This window comes from Huiozyma naganishii, chromosome 6 (genome assembly GCF_000348985.1).
Source record: "Huiozyma naganishii CBS 8797 chromosome 6, complete genome".
NCBI lineage: Eukaryota > Fungi > Ascomycota > Saccharomycetes > Saccharomycetales > Saccharomycetaceae > Huiozyma > Huiozyma naganishii.
The window spans coordinates 317,317-341,959 of NC_035927.1; the positions used below are offsets into that span (position 1 = coordinate 317,317).

The 24,643-nt window shown below is 43.4% G+C and overlaps 10 protein-coding genes across 10 annotated transcripts; 5 read left to right on the forward strand and 5 right to left on the reverse strand.

Annotated features, from left to right (window-relative positions):
• Positions 1-3,090: 3,090 nt before the first annotated feature.
• Positions 3,091-4,332, forward strand: RGM1 (Rgm1p; the record flags this gene model as incomplete). The annotated part of the gene is made up of 1 exon (XM_022608606.1): positions 3,091-4,332. The coding sequence occupies one exon, from the start codon at positions 3,091-3,093 to the stop codon at positions 4,330-4,332; it is 1,242 nt and encodes a 413-aa protein (XP_022465085.1).
• A 1,094-nt stretch (positions 4,333-5,426) lies between these two features.
• Positions 5,427-5,993, forward strand: KNAG0F01720 (uncharacterized protein; the record flags this gene model as incomplete). The annotated part of the gene is made up of 1 exon (XM_022608607.1): positions 5,427-5,993. One exon carries the CDS (start codon positions 5,427-5,429, stop codon positions 5,991-5,993), a length of 567 nt encoding a protein of 188 aa, XP_022465086.1.
• A 259-nt stretch (positions 5,994-6,252) lies between these two features.
• On the reverse strand, positions 6,253-8,394 carry SPT21 (Spt21p; the record flags this gene model as incomplete). Its single annotated transcript, XM_022608609.1, has 1 exon — positions 6,253-8,394. One exon carries the CDS (start codon positions 8,392-8,394, stop codon positions 6,253-6,255), a length of 2,142 nt encoding a protein of 713 aa, XP_022465087.1.
• Positions 8,395-9,127: 733 nt separating this feature from the next.
• Positions 9,128-12,634, forward strand: NEW1 (New1p; the record flags this gene model as incomplete). The annotated part of the gene is made up of 1 exon (XM_022608610.1): positions 9,128-12,634. One exon carries the CDS (start codon positions 9,128-9,130, stop codon positions 12,632-12,634), a length of 3,507 nt encoding a protein of 1,168 aa, XP_022465088.1.
• A 380-nt stretch (positions 12,635-13,014) lies between these two features.
• On the reverse strand, positions 13,015-13,836 carry FPY1 (flavin adenine dinucleotide pyrophosphatase; the record flags this gene model as incomplete). The annotated part of the gene is made up of 1 exon (XM_022608611.1): positions 13,015-13,836. One exon carries the CDS (start codon positions 13,834-13,836, stop codon positions 13,015-13,017), a length of 822 nt encoding a protein of 273 aa, XP_022465089.1.
• A 322-nt stretch (positions 13,837-14,158) lies between these two features.
• CHP1 (ribosome-associated Tef1p biogenesis chaperone CHP1) lies at positions 14,159-14,608 on the forward strand (the record flags this gene model as incomplete). The annotated part of the gene is made up of 1 exon (XM_022608612.1): positions 14,159-14,608. One exon carries the CDS (start codon positions 14,159-14,161, stop codon positions 14,606-14,608), a length of 450 nt encoding a protein of 149 aa, XP_022465090.1.
• A 203-nt stretch (positions 14,609-14,811) lies between these two features.
• KNAG0F01770 (cation diffusion facilitator family transporter) lies at positions 14,812-16,335 on the reverse strand (the record flags this gene model as incomplete). The annotated part of the gene is made up of 1 exon (XM_022608613.1): positions 14,812-16,335. One exon carries the CDS (start codon positions 16,333-16,335, stop codon positions 14,812-14,814), a length of 1,524 nt encoding a protein of 507 aa, XP_022465091.1.
• A 304-nt stretch (positions 16,336-16,639) lies between these two features.
• Positions 16,640-20,905, reverse strand: ECM5 (Ecm5p; the record flags this gene model as incomplete). Its single annotated transcript, XM_022608614.1, has 1 exon — positions 16,640-20,905. One exon carries the CDS (start codon positions 20,903-20,905, stop codon positions 16,640-16,642), a length of 4,266 nt encoding a protein of 1,421 aa, XP_022465092.1.
• Positions 20,906-22,541: 1,636 nt separating this feature from the next.
• Positions 22,542-22,778, forward strand: KNAG0F01790 (uncharacterized protein; the record flags this gene model as incomplete). Its single annotated transcript, XM_022608615.1, has 1 exon — positions 22,542-22,778. One exon carries the CDS (start codon positions 22,542-22,544, stop codon positions 22,776-22,778), a length of 237 nt encoding a protein of 78 aa, XP_022465093.1.
• Positions 22,779-22,982: 204 nt separating this feature from the next.
• DDR48 (DNA damage-responsive protein 48) lies at positions 22,983-24,308 on the reverse strand (the record flags this gene model as incomplete). Its single annotated transcript, XM_022608616.1, has 1 exon — positions 22,983-24,308. One exon carries the CDS (start codon positions 24,306-24,308, stop codon positions 22,983-22,985), a length of 1,326 nt encoding a protein of 441 aa, XP_022465094.1.
• Positions 24,309-24,643: the final 335 nt, after the last annotated feature.

Below are 24,643 nucleotides of genomic sequence, written 5' to 3' on the forward strand. Positions count from 1 at the left end.
ACTAGCCTTCATCCAAGAGTCTTTGTGATCGAGTAACGTATTGATGATAATTATCCTTTTTTCCATTCAAATTATCTACAATAGTGAGAAATCGTTACGTTTTGATGGTGTTCACAACGCACCACAAGAGGAGTAAAGAGCGAGAAAGAAATGCCACTGTTGTTACGCCGTTCCAAACACTTTCTTTTCTTTCTTCTGGTTCTTGGTATCCGCGATCATGCGAGTAAGAATAAAATTTGCGCTTTTTGTACAAAGGGTGTACGAGTGGGTCACAATTGCGTCTGAACAATGAAAACATTCACTGCTCAGCTACTCTCCCACCTCGGGAAATTTCCATACGGGGGTTTCACTGAAGCTGGATAGTCAAAGTGGAATATTTGTCACTGTTCGCTGAACCTACTGTACAGCAGTAGGAAAAAGTGAAAAAAAAGGAAAAAAAAGAAACAACGCAATAGGCCGAAAAATGGCCCTCACATATATCTTATTTGAGGTTAACTCAGACGTATGTTACGGTGGAACTAATTTGGTAAGAGTAAAGACCCTATTATCGCTTTTCTCCGACATTCTGCTGCTTTATTTTCCATTTTCCAGACTTTACTCTTAATGTAGCTTGTTGACGCCACCAATGGTCAAACCCACTTATTATGAGCACATATTGCACGACCAATTGCGGAAAGTATAGGAAATGGACCATTCGAGACCACGAGGGACTTCTGGCAGGAACGTAGGCTTGCTTACGTCAGAAATCGCTAACAACGTGGTTCGATCACATGCCTCAATTGTCTTCAATTTGCAGGGATAGTTTACAGTTTAAGGTTGGTGGACAAACCTAGTACGAAATCAGTCCACCATTTTCTTAATCGGTCTCCTCACGCGGTGTCTCCTTGAAACTACAACTGGCGACTACTTCTCCCTTTTCAGCAGGGGTTGCCAATAAACTTACTAGCATTGACCTTCCCAGTGGTTACCGGGCTGATGAATACTCTGAATCGACAAAGATAATTGGATGGATAACAACTCAAGCGAAAAAAAGAAAGGAAATTAAAGAACGTAAGCCAAGGAAGGCAAATTCATAAGATGTGACGTGAATCGGAAAGGTACCCTTGACTAGGAAAACTTGAAAAGCCTAGTTCGAGAGATGTGACTGTCATGGTGTGCCATGTGCTCTACGAGAAATATTACAACAACCAAGTTCCGCTAGTCCTCCACTTTCTATTTCGTTGAGTAAGAAAGGTGTACAGACCTTTCAGTACAAGTGATATTGTGGCTTGTTCCAGTACCTCATATTATTAATAGGCGGCTTATCGGACATTGAACGGTACTACGTGCAACGTCACAGGAGGTTTCGGAGAAAGGGATATATGGCTCAGAGTTGTATGTGTCGGGCGTTACCCCTTACCAAGAGGACTCCACTCAAGCGGGAACGGCAAAATCACGTATCCTGACAAACCGCGACAGGAGAACTCAACTTCCCACGGTTGACTGAGAAAGCTTAATGTTTAGATGCACTTTTACGGCTGTTTTTCATTTGGACTGTAACAAGTTCTATTGTCTTTGAGGAGAGTATTTTCTTGTCTTTTTTCTAGTTCTATTTTTAGTTTTGTTTTTTTCATTGTTTCGCATCCCTCGGCCTTTTTCATGGTGAATTTTTTTTCTTCCCAGGAGAATTTTGCGTTCCCCAAAGACATTCTAACTGGGATCCCATGGTATTAATTAAGTGGAAAGCAAAGACCGATTGTTCCATTTGTGCGGGGAAGGGAGGGAGGGAGAAAGGAGGGAGGGAGGGAGGAGTGGGGGGGGGGGGTAGTAATGAGTACGACATGCTTAATCTCTCCTTTTCGTGACTACAACATGGGGACAGGGGCCGAAAGGAAGGGGGGGAGGTTAGGAAAGGAGAAATAGAGGAGAGGCAGACAGGCAGTAAATTTTTCCATTTGTATTGTTTTGGATTGGTACCGAATCTATTGTTATCCGAATCGGGAAATCCTAGGAGAACATAACTGGAATTGTGTCCTCCATTCCAATTTCGTATGGGCTAGACTGTGCCTTTTTTGCTTTTTCTCTCCACGCGATTTCTCAGTACCCGCTTTTTTTTGCTTCATTTATTTTTTTTCCTTCTCTCCTTCTACTCTACTGGTTACACTGAAAACACCGTAGCAAAACTTAGGAGCGTTACGTAATACATTTTTGTGCATCTTGAATCTGTAGGCAGAACCCTCTGTACAAGCGGTTACAGGCAACGTTTCTCGAGAAACGATATTTTCTCCCTCCCTCTTGCGTATTGTTCCGTGGGGCCTTCCTTTATTGTATATCTTTCTCATACAAAAATTCTTGCTCGAAGATCAACGTCAAGTGAGAATTGACAAGAAAAGTCCTCGCACAGAAACCTAGTTTATGCAATGTTTACTCCTCCCCCCTTGTATTTCTCTGCCACCCACAAACATACTTGCTGTTTTTTTTTCCCTTTCTTCCTTTCCTTCCTTCCTTTCTTCCTTTCTTCTCTGTCTCTTTTGTTTTTTTTTCTTTTTCCTTTTTCTTTTTTTTCGAGTATATGATAACAAATATACTTATGAGAACTGTCATATATCTAGCGAACATTTGCGAAAGTTCGGTTCCATATTTTTTTTTTGTACTTCTTTCCTCCGTACTCCAGTAGATTACATAAGTTATTACATACTCACACATCCTTAACGTCACATCTAATCACATAACACATACATTGGGGTTCTTTAATCAAGGAAGATAAAACTAATATATACTCGATCCGACATTATTTTCAAAGAACTTGAGCTAGTCGTACTCTATAGACTAAGCCTTTTTTTTTTTCCTTCCTTTTTTTCCCAACGAATATATTCTTTTACTTTTCTTTTTTTCTAGACCCTCCCTACTCCCTTCCTCTTCTGTCAGGGTTCACGGGTAAAAACAACAACAACAACAACATTCAAACCTCCAGGCCTATTTTTTGAAATTAGACATAAAGCAATTCACTCTAGCAAGGATAGACACAACCATTACTATCAAAATAAAGTACCACGCATACACGCATTTAGTTGTTCCTGGTAGGAGACTCCCTTCATTTTTTGTTTGATCATGGCTAGGCCGAGGAAGAAGAAACTTTCTATACCGTCCAATTCTTCCCACGGTTTAGAAGACAAGGAGGATGGCAAGACGAGTGATGTTAAAAATGGCGAGAGTAAATCAAAATGTAAAAAAATGTTCAAATGTCAGGGCTTCGAGGACTGCCATATGGCTTTTACGAGAGCGGAACATTTGGCACGGCATATAAGGAAACATACCGGTGAGAAGCCCTTCCAATGTTACATCTGTTTAAAACATTTCAGTAGAGTGGATAACTTGAAGCAACATAGAGAGTCCGTTCATTCGAAAATGGAATATTCTTCAAACTTTTCGGAAAAGGATCCACGTTCTCCACTTAACCACAGCATGAATACAGGTCTCAAAGAGATTCAATTCATCAAAGAAAAATCTCCTGTTATAATCTCTGCGGTGAACTATGCAGGTAATAGTAGCAAGAATGGGAATACATCAGCTTTGAACAAGAGAATCAAACCAACGAGAGCGAATTCTGCTGAGTTGCATTTCCAATCATTCAAACCGAAGGCCTACACCAGTGACGCACAGGGAGCGACCCAAGGCAAGGAACATTTTACCAAGTTACCGAACGATCACACTGCACCAACCTACGGGAGCCGTCACAATAGCATCAGCGGCGAGCTACCGACCGCCCTGACAAATACGAACAACCATGGACCCTTGCCGACCAACGGTCCTCAAGACTTGCATAAAACTGACTATTCTTGGAGAATGAACGAGCCAAACACAATAACGGCACTACCTATGAGAATCCAAGAGCAGAACAGTTTACCCCTTCCGAACCTCTACCAACAAATAATCTCCAAGACGTCCCCCAGACCCCCACCACCACCTACGCTATCAATGCCTGGGGCGACTTCAAAGGCACCCCCACCATTCAATGAAATGAAGATAATGCCTCGAGATTCCGCATTGAGAACGGGCAGCATATCTGAAAAGGACACGGTTTCCCCCTTCGTATTTGGACAGCAGCCAATATCACCATTACACTCATCATTCTCACAAGCATCTCCGCCGCTAACTACAACTACAACTAATAATAATAATAATAATAATATCCCAAACACAGACCATAGAGGTACAGAAGAGGCACCAGAATCATTATCGGATCACCGTGACGGAACTTCTGGTAGTGCACTGCCGGTGAAAGAACAGAAAAACAAACACAAGAGAACTCGTTCCAACGAAAGACTGAGTCTCGACTTTATCATGTCTTGACGCCGTGTCTCAGTTGTCACATAACGTCACATTGTAACCATATTACGCTATCCCGCTTGCATTAAGAAAATCTGCATATTGATCCAAGGATGACAAGGAGCAGAGACACCACACCCACCGTGATCTAAGAGCGGATGAATGTAACAACAAAATAAACACATACACACATACATAAAAAATAACGTTAACGCCATGTAACGGAAACATGACGCCACACACAAAATAATAGATAAGGCAACAGTACTGTCAACAACATGTGTCATCTATCAGTTGCTTGTTTCCTCACAGCGTGGAGTGTATCAAGACACCCCCACGCCACCCCACGCCACCGCACGCCGCTCAGGGTGGGAGAGAGAGAAAGATGCGGAGAGACAGAAAATAAGGGTTTTCCGAATGTCCGGAGCGGGTCCCGGAGATGGTGGAAGCACACACAGTATCCCCGTCGGAGATAAAACCCCCAACCCCCCCCCCCCCACACACACGTGACTTCGGAGCCCCGGCAACCGCGGTATTTTCGCCCGGCAGCAGGGGCCGCGGTGAGTTACGGGCCGTGCGCGTAAAAGATAAGGCGATCACGCCACTACGCCCACTAAGTCGCACGAACTCTGGGCGCGGGCTCTTACCCTGCCGCCCGGAGAAGAAAAAAAGAAACAAGAAACAGAGCCCCACGGCGTTTCTCTGTCTCTGCCCCTTTTCTGATTATCAAAATACCACAGTGCAGAAGTCTTTGTCCCGGGCAACGTTTTTGTTTTATTTTCTCTTTAAGGCCCTTCAACCCCCCCTTTAGACACTTCCAACAGTCATCCTCAACACTCAACTGCGTTCAATTTGACGAGTCGCAAGCTTCAACTTCATTTTCTAGTAGAAGAATATACATTTGAACTCGTTTGCCATCGTGGCATTCTTTTGAATTTTCGTTCTTCCGTTTCTTTTCGTTTCTTTCGTTTCTTGTAAACAAGAAGAGCTCAACAGAAAAACAAGAAACAAAATAAAACAAAAGGTACAAGAGATAACAACTACCGCGTAAGAAAATTAAGAACATGGCTCATTCAACACCTAGTAGCAGTAGTCTAAAGACTAATATCAACGGTATAATGAACAGTTTCCCAATAAATAAAGATATGGACCCCACGTTAATGGGTAACACTAACACAAGCAACGTGCCTCTATTCCAACAACAACAACAACAGGCACAGCCACAGCAGTACGCCAACAGTCCAGTGATAATGCCAAACACACTCCCCATTCTTCTAGACGAGAGTAAGAACCTGAAGCGGTTTAATGTGAACGCGTCTAGGAGTAACTCAAGTTCAAGCACTGCATCCAGCGTCATGAGTAACGGTAACAGTGTCATGATGAATTCAAGTAGTTTCAATACAAATGATTTGGCGGGGGATATGAACCTCTACGATATAAAACAGAAGTGTGAGTTGGGGAAGTTGTTTGAAGACGATGTCTTCTACTGTCCAAGGTCACTTCTCTCCAAGGAGGAACTTCAAACGTGCGAAATGTTGGATAAGTTCTTAGTACATAAAATGATGATGGATTCACAACCTCTTTTACAACAACAGGACCCGTACTTAAATCAACGACAACATTTGACAAATAGCGTGCCAAAGTTTAACCCGTACACATCGAAAAGCTTCAACCCATCTCCATGATATACAGACGGTGAACAAACATTCTTCATTCGGAACTCCCTGCACTACATTCTTTAACGACCCCCCCCACATGCTGATCATTATTTTTATTTTACATATTTAGTATTATTACTATCACTATTTCATTCTATGATGCAAGTTCTGTTTTAAATAGAGAATAGAGGCTGGGACCCAGGCTATATAGTTATAGATACTAGTGTTCCTGTGAGATTCAGGGGACCGTCTCAATATGCAGAATGTTGTGGGGGGAAGAATAAGATCACTTCCCATCACTGTTGAAGTTTAAAGTAGTGGCAGATGTAACCTCAGTGTTCATATCACCATCACTGCCCCTCATTATCCCCTCGTCGTCGATGTCACTCGAGTGACCACCCACAAACGACGAGAACAAATCATCGTCATCAGCAGTCAACCCACTAGACGCATCCACTGGCTTCCCCGGGTCCTCATCCCGGATGCCCTTGTGGTAACCGTACAGGATACCAGGGGAGGAGGGCATGGTCCTGTTATTCTTCTTAACGTCGTCATCTTCGTCATCTTCCTCCTCAATGGCACCACTGTTCTTATCCATCTGCGTGGGCGTCGAATAATTCACCAACACGGTCGCATCACTTCCAGGGACATCGTCGTCAAGGGGTTTCCCACCACCAACAAGGGATACACCTTTATAACGGGACATCCCCGGTTGCAACAAGGGCAGCCGTTGCAACTGTTCTTTACAAGAGGTTGGGTGCTTCGACATGTCTCTCTGTGTGATTAGCGTCTTCGTTTGCTCCAGATCCATCAGAGGCATTGACAACGTGTCAATCGGGCTCGTGCGATCCACATCCTCCATGACAACATCTCTGGGGGTCAGTTTGTTGTTGTTGGTCTGTTTCGTAATATTGGGATTCCCCACGCCAGCGTGTTGCGTGTTGTCAAACATTGACGGCGTAGAACCGCTGGTGAAATCGGCTAACCAGTTTATCTCGTTGTCCGAGAAGTTCAAGTAATTCAAATCCAAAGTCTCCGCATTCAACCCATCCATACTTGTGATGGCATTCCCCACCGTGCTGGGATCAGAGTTTGCCGGAGGAATGTTTTCCTTATTCGCTACTGCACTAGAGACTCCCTCTATAATGTTTGCGTTATTCGCCGAAACGGCATCCTTGGGCGTGCATGTGTTGTTCAGAGGCGACACTGGAGTCTTAGCGGTGTTGTTCTTTCCCTTGGCGGCCGGTTTCGGTCTCTTTGTCGCTTGTGGTTTCCGTTTTCTGTTCAACATAAAATCGAACCTTTTGCTGACTGAATCGTCAATCCTCGTCTTCTGCACGGTGTTGTCGTTCTGCAATGCGTTCAATTCGTAGGATACCTGCTGTGTGTCCATCTGTTGGTTCGCCTCGGTCATTTTATCCGCGAGGTATATCTTATGTGCTATCGAATTCTTCATGAATGCATTCCCGCTCAGAGCAGTGTTGTTTCCACCGTTCTTCAAGTTCAGGTTCCAAATGGGAAGCGATTGTGTTCTACTGGCCTTTGGTGCGGGCATGGGGTTAGTCTGTCTCCTTGGCTTGACTATTTTGTGCTGTTTATTTACTTGACTCGTCGGCGTCGGCACCGGATACACTCGGGTGGTAGTGCTCGTTGTGGATGATTTGCGCTGTCTTGGCGTCACCGAAACTGTGGGGGTTGGGATCGTTACTGGACTCGGTTGAACGAAGGGGGAATCCGTCGAACTGTCCTTTCTTCTCGAGTTCGTGATCTTGGAAAGTTTTAACTTTATCTCTAATGTTTCTGCCAGCGGTTGCTTCGCATCCTTCCGGGATGACATATTGCTGCTGTACGATCTTCTCAATAGCGCTGTGAAGTTCGTACACACGCGCCCAGTGACCACGACCGTATCGTCCAATTCCTCATTGGAGTCACCACCGAGTCCGTTCACATCATTATCGCTACTCGCTTCTTCGGTTTCGGTTCCCTCATCCACATCACCCATTCGTTCCTGCTGCTGCTGCTGTGGGTCCTGCCCCTGCTGTTGCTCTTCTATACTATCGTAATTGAAACGGCGCCCCTCATTCAAGTTCAGCCCTCTTCGTATTTTCGATAACAGCCCTAAACTCACCAGCGGTTCGTCTACTTCGCATATATCTTTGAAGTAAACGTTGTAATCTTGAGATTCCCCATTGTGCAATAGTTCTGGAGAGTTGACAAATAGTTCTTTGACTACAGCGTTCAATGGCACAGCGCCAATTCTCGATGTTGCGGCTACATTCGCATCCCCAGCACCACCACCACCACGCAGGTTCGGTATCTCTACCACCTGCACTTTTCTGGGAGTCTTCGTCCTTGCCAGATAACTCGTACAACTCCTGTCATCCAACGTGTACAGGATCTTCAAGGGCATATAGCTAATGTCGTTCATGTTTATGGGGGATATGCGCTTTACGTTCCTGAAAGGACGATTCCTGACAGTATCAAAACCACTGTACAACTTTAATTGCTACCAGAGATAATCCCACCAATACACACACATAGACATATATATACTCGTACTCTGCTCATAGGGTTCACCGTATGTTACAACTGATATTTTTTTCGTGACGCGTTTCCCGAATTCTTTCCCGAAAAGGGACGCGTCTTTTTGAAGTTCGTGAAAGCGACAGTTGCTTCATTGTGTTCTCTGTCAGTTCTGAGACCTGCCCTCCCCTCCCTTTGCGAGTGGGTGAAGAGCCGTGGGGGATGTATACTGGTTTATATATAGGAGGCGTGCATGCCAGGAGCGGCATTGGGTATGCTGGATGAAGCCTTGCCTTTTACTTTTATTTTTTCAAGCATCCTCTAGTTGTGGGGCACTACACTGGAGGCCAATGCTGTTACTGCTGTGCTGTTGACCAAACCAAATGGACGTCTGACTGGAAGAGGGTGTGGTACTGCACCCTGTGTTTACTGCTGTCCATCGAAGCGGTCCCTGTCACGTCGTACGAGCTGTAAGGTAGAAGTGAAAATTTTTTTTCATCTTTCTTTTTCCGGGAAATAAAGAGAGATGGGTTCACTATATAAGCAATGGGCCATCTCTGCGGTTGTTGCTAGTCCGAGGTTTACTGATATTAGGTAGCTATCTGTTCGCTGAGTAACGCAAGACCAGTACTTCAGAGATGCCACCAAAGAAACATCAACAGCAGAGCCTGGAGGATTTCTTGGGGACGCAACCTCAGGATCCAAACATGATCCAATCGCCATACGGTGGTTACTTCAAAGCTAACAACAGCTACCAGCAACAACGTACTAGTGGCAATCCAAAGCAACGTAACTGGAACCAAGGTAGCAATTTCAAGATCCAGAATGCGCCACAGCAACAAGGCGGTTACCAGAACTACCAGCAGCAGCCAAGGTCGACTTACAATCAGGCTGCCGTGACGCCAAACGTTAGCGGAACTCCAACACCATCTACTTCGTCCGTTTCGTTGACCTCTTTGAACGACAAATTGGGCAACTTGAAACTGACACCAATTTCTCCTCTAATCAGCAAGATTACCTCATCGGACAACATCTCCGAGATCAAGCATACTATAAAGGACATCATTGCGAAGTTCGCCGATGAAACGTCTGCCCAGATCATCGAATGGGATATTCCGGAAATTGTAACAAGATTGACCAAATCTAAGAACCCAGCTTTGGTCAAGGAGGCATCTATGTTGCTGATCTCCAATCTGGCACAGCACTTCACGAACAAATCTCCACAGGAAGCCTACTTGCTGCCTCTGTTTGAGTATGCCCTTGACTCCATGGCTGAAAAGGACAACACAGTAAAGCGAGCCGCACAACACGCTATCGACGCTCTGCTGGTTGCATTCCCCACAGAGGCGCTTACTTTCTCCGTTCTTCCAACGGTTCTGAAATACCTATCCTCAGGTGCCAAATGGCAGTCGAAGATGGCAGCTTTGAACGTTGTGGACAGAATTAGAGAAGACGCACCAAACGATCTGCTAGAGTTGACCTTCAAGGAATCCGTCCCTATTCTAACCGACGTAGCCACGGATTTCAAACCAGAACTTGCTAAGCAAGGGCACAAGACTTTGTTGGACTACGTTTCCATATTGGACAACCTCGACCTGTCTCCACGTTACGAGCTGATCGTGGACACATTGCAAGACCCTCAAAAGGTTCCAGCTTCCGTTAAATCTTTATCCAGTGTTACCTTTGTCGCTGAAGTCACCGAGCCCGCTTTGGCCCTACTGGTTCCAATCTTGAACAGATCGTTGAATCTGTCATCGTCTTCTCAAGAACAGCTGAGACAAACGGTGATCGTCGTTGAAAATCTGACGAGACTGGTCAACAATCGTATCGAAATCGCCAGCTTCGTTCCTCTTTTGCTACCAGGTATCCAAAAAGTGGTGAACACGGCTTCTCTACCAGAAGTCCGTGAGTTGGCAGAAAAGGCGCTTAAGGTTTTAAGAGGCGACGAGGAGGATGTGTCTGGGAACTCAAAGAAATTCCCGGGCAGAATGACCGTCGACGAGGGCAAATACTTCTTATTGCAGAACTTGAAGGAAATTTCCGTTCAAGGGGAGTTCCCATTGAAACTTTTCTTGAAAGATGAAGTCGTCTTGAGCTACCTAAGCAAATTCTTGACCGTGGAGGCTAACGTCAACGACTGGAAGAACCTACAAGAATATCTGACCACCATCTTGGGCGAAGATAACAAAGAGATTGTCGAGAACAAGTTTGTCGCTGGTCTGAGAACCATCTTCCACCAAGAAAAGGTAAAGCACGATGAGAATGAAGGTATTGAAATCGTCAACACTGATTTTTCGCTTGCATATGGTTCAAGAATGTTGCTGAACAAGACCACACTTCGTCTGCTAAAGGGTCATCGTTACGGTTTGTGTGGTAGAAACGGTGCTGGTAAGTCTACATTGATGAGAGCCATCAACAATGGCCAACTTGACGGGTTCCCAGACAAGGACACCTTGAAAACTTGCTTTGTTGAACATAAACTGCAAGGCGAAGAAGGGGATCTGGACCTGATATCTTTTATTGCTCTCGACGAAGAATTGGAGGGCGTGTCCCGTGATGAAATTGCTGACGCATTAGAATCTGTTGGGTTTGACGAAGAAAGGAGAAGTCAGACCGTTGGGTCGCTCTCAGGTGGTTGGAAAATGAAGCTGGAACTCGCCAGAGCAATGTTACAAAAAGCTGACATCTTACTTCTTGACGAACCAACCAATCATTTAGATGTTGGTAATGTCAAATGGTTGCAAGATTACCTGCTGGAACATACCAACATCACATCCTTGATTGTTTCACACGACTCCGGATTTTTGGACGCTGTGTGTACTGATATTATTCACTACGAGAACAAGAAATTGGCCTATTACAAGGGTAACTTGGCCGATTTTGTTGAACAGAAACCAGAAGCGAAGGCCTATTACACGTTGACTGACTCGAACGCTCAGATGCACTTCCCACCTCCAGGTATTCTGACCGGTGTTAAGTCCAGAACCAAGGCTGTCGCCAAGATGACTGATGTCACCTTCGGCTATCCTGGCGCAACAAAGCCATCCTTGAGCCATGTCTCGTGTGCCTTGTCTTTGTCGTCTCGTGTTGCTATCTTGGGTCCAAATGGTGCTGGTAAATCCACCTTGATCAAACTGTTGACCGCCGAATTGGTCCCACAGGAGGGTAAGGTCGAGAAACATCCAAACTTGCGTATCGGGTACATTGCTCAGCACGCGTTGCAGCATGTTAACGAACACAAGGAGAAGACCGCAAACCAATACCTACAATGGCGTTATCAGTTTGGTGACGATCGTGAAGTTTTGCTGAAGGAATCGAGAAAGATTTCAGAAGCTGAAAAGGAAATGATGTCAAAGGAGATAGATGTCGATGATGGGAGAGGTAAGAGAGGAATCGAAGCTATTGTCGGTAGACAGAAACTAAAGAAGTCCTTCCAATACGAAATCAAATGGAAGTTCTGGCAACCAAAATACAACTCGTGGGTTCCAAGAGATCTTTTGATTTCGGAAGGGTTCGAGAAGTTGGTCCAGAAGTTCGATGACCACGAGGCTTCGAGAGAAGGTCTAGGTTACCGTGAGTTGACTCCTTCTGTTATTACCAAACATTTTGAGGGTGTTGGTCTGGATTCGGAAATTGCCAACCATACTCCTTTGGGATCTCTTTCTGGTGGTCAATTAGTCAAGGTTGTCATTGCTGGTGCCATGTGGAACAACCCGCATTTGTTGGTTTTAGATGAACCTACCAATTATCTTGACAGAGATTCTCTAGGTGCTTTGGCTATGGCGATTCGTGAATGGACCGGTGGTGTTGTAATGATTTCGCATAACAACGAGTTTGTTGGCGCTCTATGCCCAGAACAATGGATTGTCGAAAATGGTAAGATGGTTCAAAAGGGTGTTGCCGCTATCGACCAGTCTAGATTTGAAGATGGTGGTAGCACAACTATTACGAACAGTACGATTTCTCCATCTGTTGATGATGATGACTCTCCAGCTAACATCAAGGTTAAGCAAAGAAAGAAGAAGATGACCAGAAACGAGAAGAAGATCCAAGCTGAGCGTCGTCGTCTTCGGTACATCGAGTGGTTGTCCTCTCCAAAGGGCACACCTAAACCAGTTGACACCGATGATGAAGATGAGGATTGATTTTTTGCCGTGGAAGCCTAGCTGTTAATCTGTCTGGCAACAGATTTACTGTATACTATTGATAGATATGTTTGATTTTTTTCCCTTAAGTACAGTCATTTTTTTGTTAATATCTTTGTTCGGGGAGACACAGTATCAGAGATCTAAAGATGCAATACAAAAATGCACTCTATGTAAAAGCTAGGGTAAAGTATGATTGCATAATCTGGTTATGCTCATGTCTCAGGAATTCTCCTCTCATGTCCGGCATATAATATTCCACGGCATCGTATTTCATAGGGTACTGGGTCATGGGTCCAGTTTATCCTCACATAGTATTCAGATACCCAATATAATTAAATAGTAGTTATGAATTTACACACAATCCGTTCCCTGTGTAATCACCTCTCGTCGGAATACTTCTCCTCCATGTCACCTGAGAGTTCTTCCCCCTGCAGCTCGTTTACAGCACGAGTGACGATGCGTTTCAAGTACTCGTCATCTTTCTGCTCTCCCAAAATACTAATCGTATTGAATCCCATCCCGAAGTGAGGGTACGAGCCAATTTTGATCTCCTGAGACACGGCGGTCGATTCTTCTTGAATAAGTTTGAGAGTATGTGCTATCTGTGATTCAGATAGTGGTGTCTTAACGTAATATCTTACGAAGGAGCAATCGTTGTCTGACATATGGAACAGGTTTTTAAGGATTGGGGTCATTGAGTTGATCATCCGTTCAAACAGCTGAGGGATACCTGGGAAGATAAATACCTTGGTGTCGATGCAACACACTGGGACCCAAAGGTCATCCGCGATGTAATAATTTTTCACAGTGGGACCAGAGGGCAAAGTTGCCATTTTATAATAATCATGCAACGCCTGACCATGTAGCCTGTTCTCTGGATGGGATCTTTCCTGCATTCTCTTTTTCAATTCTTCGTTTATGGAACAGGGCAGATTGAAACTCTTGGCAATAGATTCGTAAGTGATGTCATCATGTGTGCTTCCTATTCCACCACTAGTCACTATGAACTGATATTTATTTTTCAAGTCACACATGGTATCCATTATCTGCTCCTCATTGTCACCGATAGTAACGATTTGCTCCAGTTTGATTCCGTTCTTAAAGCAGTATTTGGCAAAAAAACTGGAGTTAGTGTCTGTGATCTTCCCATTCAAAACCTCATCGCCGATTATCACACAGGCAGCACGGATTCTAGACATCGTTTTTATTCACTTTTTTTGTTCACGTTACAATTGTTGACTAAAACCTACCAAGAAAACGGATACTCTACAAGTCTTAACCGTAACGCAAAGTAGCGCTACTGGCGCAACATAGATAGAGGTCTCTCTGCGACTCAAAAGTTTTCATCGATGCGAAAAGATTCAAAGCAACTTTAAGATCACGTGGCTGATTATTTTATCATCTTCAAATTTTTCACTTGCGATGATTCTTCCAAGTTGACAGTTTTTGATGGATGGATGAGTAGCGTTTTAGTGATGGCCGTCTAGGAGTTGGTGCCAAGTGCAATAGATACGCAATAACATGTCTGCCAACAAATTCGATGCCGAGACAGCCGATAATTTAGAAGATATTGAGAAACAGTTCGCCGTTGTGGCCGTCGAGCAGGCCGAAACCTACTGGAGTCTGCTGACGAAGGTGCCCGGCTCCAAGCTACGTCTTACTCAAATCGACGACGAAATTTACGATACTTTTGTCGAGAGGTTCCCAGAGTACAAGGACCCTCAACGTGTCAAGAAGTTTACAGAGGAGGAACTGAAAACGAAGGCGGCCAAAGAGAACTGGAGAAAGTTTTGTGCCCTGTTTGAAAAGAAAGTGGAGGACTACAATTTTGGTACACTTTTGAGAACAAGTTCGGACGAGGAATATGGCCAAGAGGGTACCATTTTTTCTGTCAGAATACAATTTTATGCCTTTGAAATTGCCAGAAACAGATACAAACTGAACGACTGGATCTGTGCCGGTAAAAAATAAATAAAAAAGGCTGTTTGTAACCTATCCCCCTCTCGCTAAAATATGATCATAGTCGTGCTGTAGTAAGGGAGGAATATTTTATACAAATTAATAACTTCATATGGAATGATCCTGACAAATTTTCATAAATATACTAGTAGTAAAGACTACCTCTATAAATAACAGCTCTGAATGTGAGGTGCGGTTGCTAACACATGGCCACGCTAATGCCCGTGGGTATGCCCCTCAGAGTTGGAGTTTGTGTGCTCACCGGTACTGGACCCGGATGGAGAACAAGTATGCGAGTGAGAATGGATGGGGGGTTGGTGATATTCTTTCGATTCCGGAGGACTGTTCGTGGGTATCTCTGGCGTTTCCGGTTGTTGCACAAATTCTACTTTCAACTTCTTGAAATTGGGCACACTTTCGGCGAGCTCATGACGTAGTCTGCTTGTGACAAATTCTAACTCTGCTAGGGTTAGTGGAATTTTGCTTTTATTCACGAGGACCTCTGCATGTGCTATTAGATTTGGCCCAGACGACAAAACGACGAGATCTTTGAGACTACACTTTGCATTCATCTTATCTTTAGCTAAAACAAAGGACAGTCCATTCTTGATATCGATATGACGATCATCATCTGGCGGGATCGATTTATCGGACAGTTCTCGAAGAGAGATGTTCATGCCTTCCGCACCTGCTTTAACCACCATTCCCGATACAATAAGCCCCCCCAACATGTCCAAACATTGGACATTAAATAAGTAACCAGACGTGATAGTGACCAACGCCACCAATGATGTTAACGAATCAACGCGGTGATGCCACGCGTTGGCCATCAGAACATTGGAATTAGTATCCACAGCGATCTTCTTTGTCGCTCGGAATATCCATTCCTTAGCTGCGATTGAGGCGGCTGCAATCCATGCCGCATTTATATCTGTGACTTCGTTTGTAATTGACTCGTGGTGGTGGCCAGTACCTAGAGCGGCCAGGGACTCAAAAACTACATGCGGTATGATTGGACCAATTATAGAGCATAACGCAGACCAACCGAGTGAGAACCCTGCGGTCAACAGAATAGTCGACACCGCCAAAGAGCCCAAGGTTTCAATCTTACCACAACCATTCGGGTAGTGTTCCGTCGGCTTATTGGAGGCTAACCTGACAGAGAATAGAGTGAGAAAATCGGAAATCATGTCACTCAGTGCATGTATCGAGTCGGCGAATAAAGCTTGCGAATGGAAAACTATACCACCAATAAATTTACCTACAGCAATACCCACATTCACAGAAAGCCCAATCCAAGTTATTCTCACAGCTGCGTTTTTCCTAATCTCGTCTTTGTTCATCACCAATAGTGGATTACTCATCGAATGCGAATGCGAATGCGAATGCCCATGACTGTGTCCAAAACCATGAAGCAGATTTCGCCTATGTTCCTGATTGTGTTCTTCTACTTTCGAAGTTCGTAATACGTTTTTCATTACATCAACACCTTTAGAGGCCCGTATTCTATCGCGAGTTTCACTGTCTGTACCGTCACGAGCCAGAAGCGGATCATCGTTTCGCACCGACATTGGGTGCAGTTTGATTGTGTGAGTTCGTATGTTGCCTAATTGTCTCTTGTCATTCATAGAAAGACGACTATAGTGGAATTCATGCCGAATTATCAAATTGTTTATTGGTCTCATCGCCAATCTGGTCACGGTTCCGACCGCCATTGGTGAGAATTCCAGCTTGATCATATTGTCTCCTTAGCCGTATGTAATAATGGAGTTACTTATAAGAGCTATCCGTTTTATATATATTTGTATGAGTATCAACTTGCCCAGTAGGGGAAACTTTAAGAACAACCGGTACAGTTGCAATCGTGTTTACCATGACAACGATCGAGTTCCTCACATTTTTCAGATTCTGCTCGAGAGTTCGAACGAAGAAAGAAAAAAAATACGAGTAAGTCGATCTTTTTTTGTCGCCGGAAACGTCAAATTCCGGAAATTGCAGCCGATTTCTCGAAGAAGAACGCTAACTGCATACCGTATGGCCGCTCTACAAGTGTTCCTGGTTTGTTACCACCGTAATCTCCTTCATTCTATACTCAGCAAACTTTGCCTCGTCTACGTTATGGCAGTATCTTTTGAGTGGTCCGACCAGGTCGACAAATTCTATCTTCGACCCTTCTGCCTTCCGCAAGTAGAATTTAACTTTATCCATCGGAACTGCTGTGTTTATTCTCCCGTTTTCGTAGATTTCTGCCTCCATTTGATTCTTGAAGGTCAAACAGATCTCAAATAACTTGAAAAGAGTTTGTAACACTCTTCTGTCCGGGATAATCTCCAAACTTAAAGACGATATCACAGACCGCTTCAAATCACCATAGTTAACTCCGTTTCTTTTTGACATGACCGTGTTTGAATTAATATTACACAGGGAGCAAACAAAGACTGAATTCGTAGTAGCTGTCGATTTAGACCCTTTTTGACCAATGCAATTAGTATGGTACCACTCTTTACAGATATCACATTCAATCATAGTGCCGGACTCGCCCTTCCGGCAGAAACAGTATTTGGCATCCTTTTCAGCTAACGAACCTCTTTTAGTAAAGCAGTCGAAATCTAAATCCAAACACGCTGTAACCAAGGTCAGAATGTTTGTAATTTTTTGCCTTTTCAAACATTTATTCAGTTCTGTTGTCCATGACTTACATTCCTTCACCTGGTGGTGTACGACTGATTCTTCGTTGACATCGGAGATGCAAAGTCTTTGGTCATCTTTCGAGCCGTTAAACCTGCCACATAACGAAAATGCCTTGACGGAGTTTTGTCTCAAAAGTCTGTCTATCGCATCGATGTATTGCTTGTTAACAGACAAATTTTTCCACAGGGGATTTTTTTCTACCTTGGCATCCTCAACAGCTGTCATAATCCGATCGAATGTTTTTGTTATTGATCGAGAGACTGGAATATTTTCCTTCTGGATATTTTCTAGGATATTTGTGATATCAGCAATCAAAATATTTGACCCAGCCCTTATGTTTTTCACTATTTTCCTGATTCTTTTGAAAACGTCCTGAATTAGAACAAGTTTTTTGTGCAGGCGTTCTAATTTGTAAATGTCTTCTTGATAGCAAAACTTCAAACCATAGTTGAACATTTTATACAGAAATGGCACAGATTTTGGAATGGTTTCTTTTGGAGGGTCAACAGAGACAAACAATTCGTAGTACGTGTCCAGCCAATGATGTCTGCATATTGCTTTGACTAACCTCTCATTACATGCTCTATCCAAGGGCGTCTCAAAGCTTTTCATGTACGATAATTTAATTTTCTTGATATTATTTGTGCTTAAGGAATGCTCGGCAACCTGCTGAAATTGAGCAGCCTCATTATACAAATCAAGGATGCTGTCCATCTCAGTGAAAGTTACTGGTAATTTCAATAGCTTTGTTCGTAATATTTTTAAATCATGCATCGAAAATGCAATGGGGGAAACTGGGAGGTCAATCAACCACTTACCTTCAAGCTGGCCCAGATCAGGTTTCTTCTGCTCATAATCTGAAGACATGCTTGGTATGATAATCATATCCAGCATGTATTTACATTCAGCTCTCAGTAAATTGGAATCGTTTATGACTGTGCTCACCAAAGTGGAATAATCGTCATCCTTTTTCCCCTTTTGGAATATTTCCTCCAGAACCTCTAACGGCATCCGACGGTCTGGATACTGTTCAGCGACCACAATGTTTAATTCGTCTTCCACAGTTACAGGCGAGTTAAAATATTGCTTCAATAGTTGCTGTGCTTTCGCCACGTCTCCATCCAACAATGTATTCAAAAGTTCGATACTGTAGTAGGAGTGTAGAACAATCTTAAAAGTTTTCAAAGGTTTGCCAAAAATTTTCCAATTGTTAGACTCTTCCATAGGTTCTAACATATTCAGAAATTCAGAAATCGTCATATTAAATGAGTTTTCCCCCAGGGTCAAGACAATTTTAAATAGCCCAGTAGAGCTCAATGTATAGTCAGAAATGAAATCGAACTTATCTTCCACAGATTCTAAATCTGGGAAAATGTTTTTAAGGTGAATTCTGTCAGTTAGCTCGTTTTCTAGACGTGGAACAATCATCCCAATTAGTAAACTTTTGCTTATAGTGTCATCAAAGTACAGAAGTATCATGATCAGAAACTGCAAAGAATGTAAACTTACCAGCTTTTGATTTTCGGCCAGCCACTTTGAGCCCTCCTGGACGTATTTCAACCACGAACGTGGTGCAAAATATGCTGATTCAGACACGTAAAAGTCGTTTCCTATGGTGGTGCTGTATGCTTTTGGGAATTTGAATATATATGTTCCAGGTTCTTGGATAATTTTGTAAGTTTTGATACCTGCTAACTCCAAAACTTCCGGCTTAACCTGGTATTCTGACGGTAAGTTCTTGACGGTTAATTTCGGAAATAAGAACCCCTCATACTTGTCTAAACCATCAGTGTTTTGATCACCACTTTCCTTAGACATTGAATTTTCGACGTAACAATTAAACAATTCGGAATCTTTAAATCCTGGAGCAGAAGACGCACCCGGACCACTTCCTTGGATTTCGCTTATTGCTGACTTTTTATCAGCTGTAAACCGTAAGAAGTCCTCAAATTTTTCGCGGTCATCTGGCGCAATTACGTACCAAAGTTTCGACCCTCCAATATGTTGGTAATCTAATAGGGGCATGAAATTGTCGGTAGAAGACCAAGCACTAACCGAAAGTAGCATTCCAACGTCGTAAGTGGTTCGGGTAAAGTTCCCCATATCAAAATCCAAAACTCTCAATAGTGAATCGTCACTGAGTGGGACATTAGCTAATTTCCATGGGTTCAATAAATTTTCTAGTTTAGTGTTATCCAAATTTTGGGCACAGAGTCTACCACTGTTTATCACAGAGCTTACATTCATTGCGGTATCTATTTCAATGTCCGAGAGATCAGCTTCTAATGCCTGGAAAAAAAGCTTTTCAAAGTCGGATAATGTCATCTGGGTAAGAGAAGAATTTATTTTGGACAACCCTAGTCTTTTTAAAAGTTCCTGTTTGACCATCTGACTCTGATCATAATACTGTTTTATATTGTAGACGGGTGAAATTGCATTATCGTATGAGTCCTTGTCATGTGTTGGGAAAAAATATTGCCAAGATGAAGGGTCATGTCCCGACAAGGGTGTAATGCAAGGCTTCGTGCCTATAGTACTATCATCTGAATTGTCATTTGAGTGAGTATCAATGTTTTTGGATATTTTGATATCTTTTATTCTTTTAAAGCCCCTGTTTATACCACTCATCTCATAAACGTCGTCACTCAGTTCAAATTCTTCTAGTTTTGATCTCTTACTGGGATGTCTCTCTTCATCCGTCATTGGAGCACCTCGCTTGCCTAATGTTTCGGATTCCCCATCCCCGGTTAACGGGCCCGTAACGGGTGTCAAGCCAAGTTCGGAAACGTGGTTCTTATTCTTGATCTTATGATTGGATGGTGGCATAGAATCTCCATAAATGTCAAATTCCAAGAGAATTTTTACGTAAGCAGATCTCAGAGAAGTGGATAATGAACTCATTATTCTCCCCGAGTAACCCAGTTCTCTCCCGATCTGAGCCCATAACTTCTTCTGACATACTGTGTCAAAACCGCCTCTCAAATGAACACACTGTTTCAAACGATAGAGATTCACGGTTCGCTTTTCAATAGTAGGGACTTTGGGAAAAGTCTTGACCTTCTTCACATTAGTAAAGAAATTGTACAGATCGGAGTAAAAATTTAAAATTTTGGCATCCAGTGAGTTGGGTTCATCAAGGTACTGACTTCTCGTTTTAAACCAAAAGTGCTCGAAATTTAAATCGGAAGTGGAATGGGGTTCGTTGCTATTCTTTTGCACAATAACCAGTTTCACGCACCCATATTTCTCACCAAGATCGGTGACCGATTCGTAGAATTGGATTGGATCTGGTAGCGCTGCTGAATCTATTCGGAAAGTTGGAACCGAATCAGCCTCTATGTAATAAAGCTGACCTGATTTTTCGTGGAAAATTCGCACTGGTACATCTCTTTCGTCAGGGGTAACTTTCAGCACTTTTAATGACTTCGCAGCAAATCCTAGAGATGCCTTTGGTTTTGATTGCGGTTGTTGAAGCTGGTCATTCAATGGAAGAACGGGAGATCCGGAAGACGTCAGCGCCGCTGAAACTATCCTATCAGAGTACTCAAGTGGTTGTGATGAATGGGAAGTAATATCAGATAACGGATAGTTAGCCCTGTCATTTGCATGTGCCCCCATCTGTTCTGCGTTGTCGGTGTCAGCGTTTTCTGAACCTCTGCTCAAACTTTGTAGGCCCAGGCCATTTAGCGGCTCATCGGGACTGTGAGATAATTTAGAACTAGAAGAGTTCTCCTCCATGATGTACTTTTTCTCTTGATTTGTCTTCAATCAAATATAAATCATACGATTCGTTGAAGTATGGGCTGACGTACTTGTAAATCAAAGAAATCGCTCTTCCAAATCAGTTCGATGAAAAAAAAGGTAAGCATTTCAGTTACTATAAGAAAATCTCAAAACTTATACAGACTTTGGGGACGTTAAACATAAGAGAGAGAAAGTGCGAATGTGGATAGTTATTCATTCCAATGAAGTAGTACCCACTTTTACACGACACAAAATGATAATATGCATAAATTACAGCAATAAAATGATATGTACGAACTTATAAAATGAGTATGAAGGTATGGAATATATAGAGTGGGTTAACTTGGAAAGACTCCCTCATCTACATTACAGAGTCCTTCCCCTTTGAATCTTCAGCGACCTTCCAGTCGTTTGCAAAGCCTCTACCAGCTTGGACCTTTGGCTCATTGTGGTGTTCACAGTGTTCCTTTTTGTGGTCATGGGAATGCCCATGGTCGTGATGGCTGTGGTGTTCGTCATCCTGGTTACCACCAAGCTTTTCCGTGATTTTGTTGATTACTCCTGACATTTCTTGGTTTAGTTTGTATGCACTGAAGGTGTTATTGTATATTACGCTACTATAAGGTAAAATCGTAACTGGGTATATGTGTGTATCCTCAGAGGTACAACAGATAAAGACTACATTCCCTCAGTTCCAACTTTTCTCAAAGGTATCTTGTGCTGTTTATATATGATGAAACCTGTGGGTGTCCCTGTTGTATCCCAGACTACCCTGTGACGTATGGTGAGGGGGGGGGGTGGAATATAACGGACATCGACAGCAAGAGCGAGCCTGCCGTAGTGTCCGAACCTCAGACGGGGGTGGCTAGCCCGCACAGGACGGTACCCTTAAAAGCCTTCGGCCTACAGACCCTGCATAGATGCGGTAGGCGTGGCACTACTACGATATATACTGTTGTAACACCCGCAACCGGCGCAGCAAGTGACACCCTTTCTTCTCCGCTTTCGGTCTTGTTTCCCCTCACCAGCAAAGCGAAGACTTTGGCGTATCAGACGACAGCGTGCAAACAAGATTACTTTCATTGGGCGGTCACAAGTGAGCAGGGAGCGTCACCGTGTCATGTGAACTCCAGAGATAAAGGGCACTCAACCCCACTGCTTTGGTTGCTTGTTGAGAGTCACGGGCGTGCACCCCATACAGACAACGATCCCCGGCAAACCGCAAACGGTAGAGTTGTCTTTCGTTCTCAGAGTGTGGCTTTGCATGAGTGTTTTATGCAGGTGACCAGAGTCCGTTTATAGGAGACAGAGAAGGTGCTATAGGCAGAGAAAGGGGGCCAAGTCGTTCCAAAAGAGCGCAGTGAATCACCCCCGTGAGAAAAAATCTCTGATTTTTTAAGGAGTATATAAGTAGATATCTTAGTAGGGGGGAGGTTCTGTTGGGTAGATAGATTTCGTACTTTGTCTTCTCCGGAACTGTAAACCACTAATAACAACAAGGTAATTAATTATGGCAGGTGGTAGCGAAAGTGAGAAGAACAAAGTTTTTGGTATCCTTGAACAACAGGGACACAAACTGTCCGGCGAGGCTAAGCACGTCGGTAATGTTTTGAAGCAGGCTGTCTCTCCTGACGGCCATCATGGCTCTAGTAACAAAGATAAGGAACACCACCATGACGAGTCGTACAAACCACTAGTTGGTGCTGGCGAGAAGTGGAAGCAGAAATCGGAGCATCACAAGGATTAAGATCAGTAGCAGAATTCTAGGCTCTGTCCTACTTCGCAGCAGTTTATGTGTAATGATTAAATCAATATGACTCTTCAAGTTAGCGGACATGGGATGGAATGTTCATTGAACAGCAAGTCCAGCTCTAATTATATAAAATACGAGTGTATAAAGGGTTATATAAATAAAGTCAGAAATTTCGTTACAGAAAATGGGGACTTAAAGCTATATAAGTATAGATACGTGTCTAGTAACGGTCATCGTCATTGCTGCCGTATCTTTGTCCTTGAGAACGGGAATAGTCTGATTCACGACCTTGAGAACCAGTGTATTCAGACCTGCGGGAATCATTGTGGTGGGATCCGTGCGTGTTTCCCCCGTAGGACGAGTTCTTTGTGTTCGATCCATACGAATCATCCCCATAAGAAGATTTTTTCTTGTTGGAACCATATAAATCGTTTTGGTTCGAATCATAGGAATCATTGCCGTAAGAAGATTGCTTTTGATTCGAATCGTACGAACCGTAAGAATCGTCCCCATAGGAAGAGTTTTTCTTGTTGGACCCATATGATTCGTTTTGGTTCGAACCGTACGAATCATTACCGTAGGAAGAGTTCTTCTTGTTCGAACCGTAAGAATCGTCCCCATAGGAAGAGTTCTTCTTGTTGGACCCATATGATTCGTTTTGGTTCGAACCGTACGAATCATTACCGTAGGAAGAGTTCTTCTTGTTCGAACCGTAAGAATCGTCCCCATAGGAAGAGTTCTTCTTGTTGGACCCATATGATTCGTTTTGGTTCGAACCGTACGAATCATTACCGTAGGAAGAGTTCTTCTTGTTCGAATCGTACGAATCGTCCCCATAGGAAGAGTTCTTCTTGTTCGAACCGTACGAATCGTCCCCATAGGAAGAGTTTTTCTGTTGGACCCATATGATTCGTTTTGGTTCGAACCGTACGAATCATTACCGTAGGAAGAGTTCTTCTTGTTCGAATCGTACGAATCGTCCCCATAGGATGAGTTCTTCTTGTTCGAATTATATGAATCATCGCCATAAGACGAGTTCTTCTTGTTAGAATCTATTCTGTCAGAAGTCCCGTACTTACCGGCGTTACTCTCACCATAGGAATCATCACCATAAGACAAGGCATTGTTATTACCAGACCCATGACTGTTGTTGCCACTCCCTTTCTTTTCATCATCAATATGGGTGTTCGAGAATTGTTGACGAACTTTTGACTCCAATTTGGTGAAATTATCATCGCCAATCTTTTGCCTAAATTGATCTACTTTATCCTTCCCTAGAAAGTTCTCAGCTTTGCTCAAGAAATCATCTTTCTTTTGACCCTGTCCTTGCGCTTGACCCTGACCCAGACCTTGATCGTAGCTTTGGCTTTGACCCTGTCCGTAACTTTGGTCTTGACCCTGACCGTAGTTTTGCCCCTGACCCTCATTCAGGCCTTGATTTTGACTGTTCTGACCTTGGTAGTTGTCATCGTAGTTGTTGTCATTGCCAGATGCAAATTGTTTCACTTTATCAAACAAGCCCATAGCAGATATATTTTTTTTTTACCGTAACACTTAGAATTTTAGATCTCCAGACGAAGCCAAATGCCAAGACAATTTCGTATCTCTCCCTTTTATACCCAATCTTCCTTAATTATTTTTCTGGCAACCGCACCCTCCGCAACGTGCGAGACAGGCCAAAGGGTGCCTCGCCCAACTACCCGTCGAGAATATGAGTGAGCGTCACAAAGGGCGCAGGAAAAATAAAAGTATCCCGAAAAAATGACGAATTTTTGCAACCGAGAAATTTTTGAAGGAACAGAAAAACAAGGGCTCGTACATTCTCCAAATTTAGAAACGAGACGGTATTCGTAAGAGAT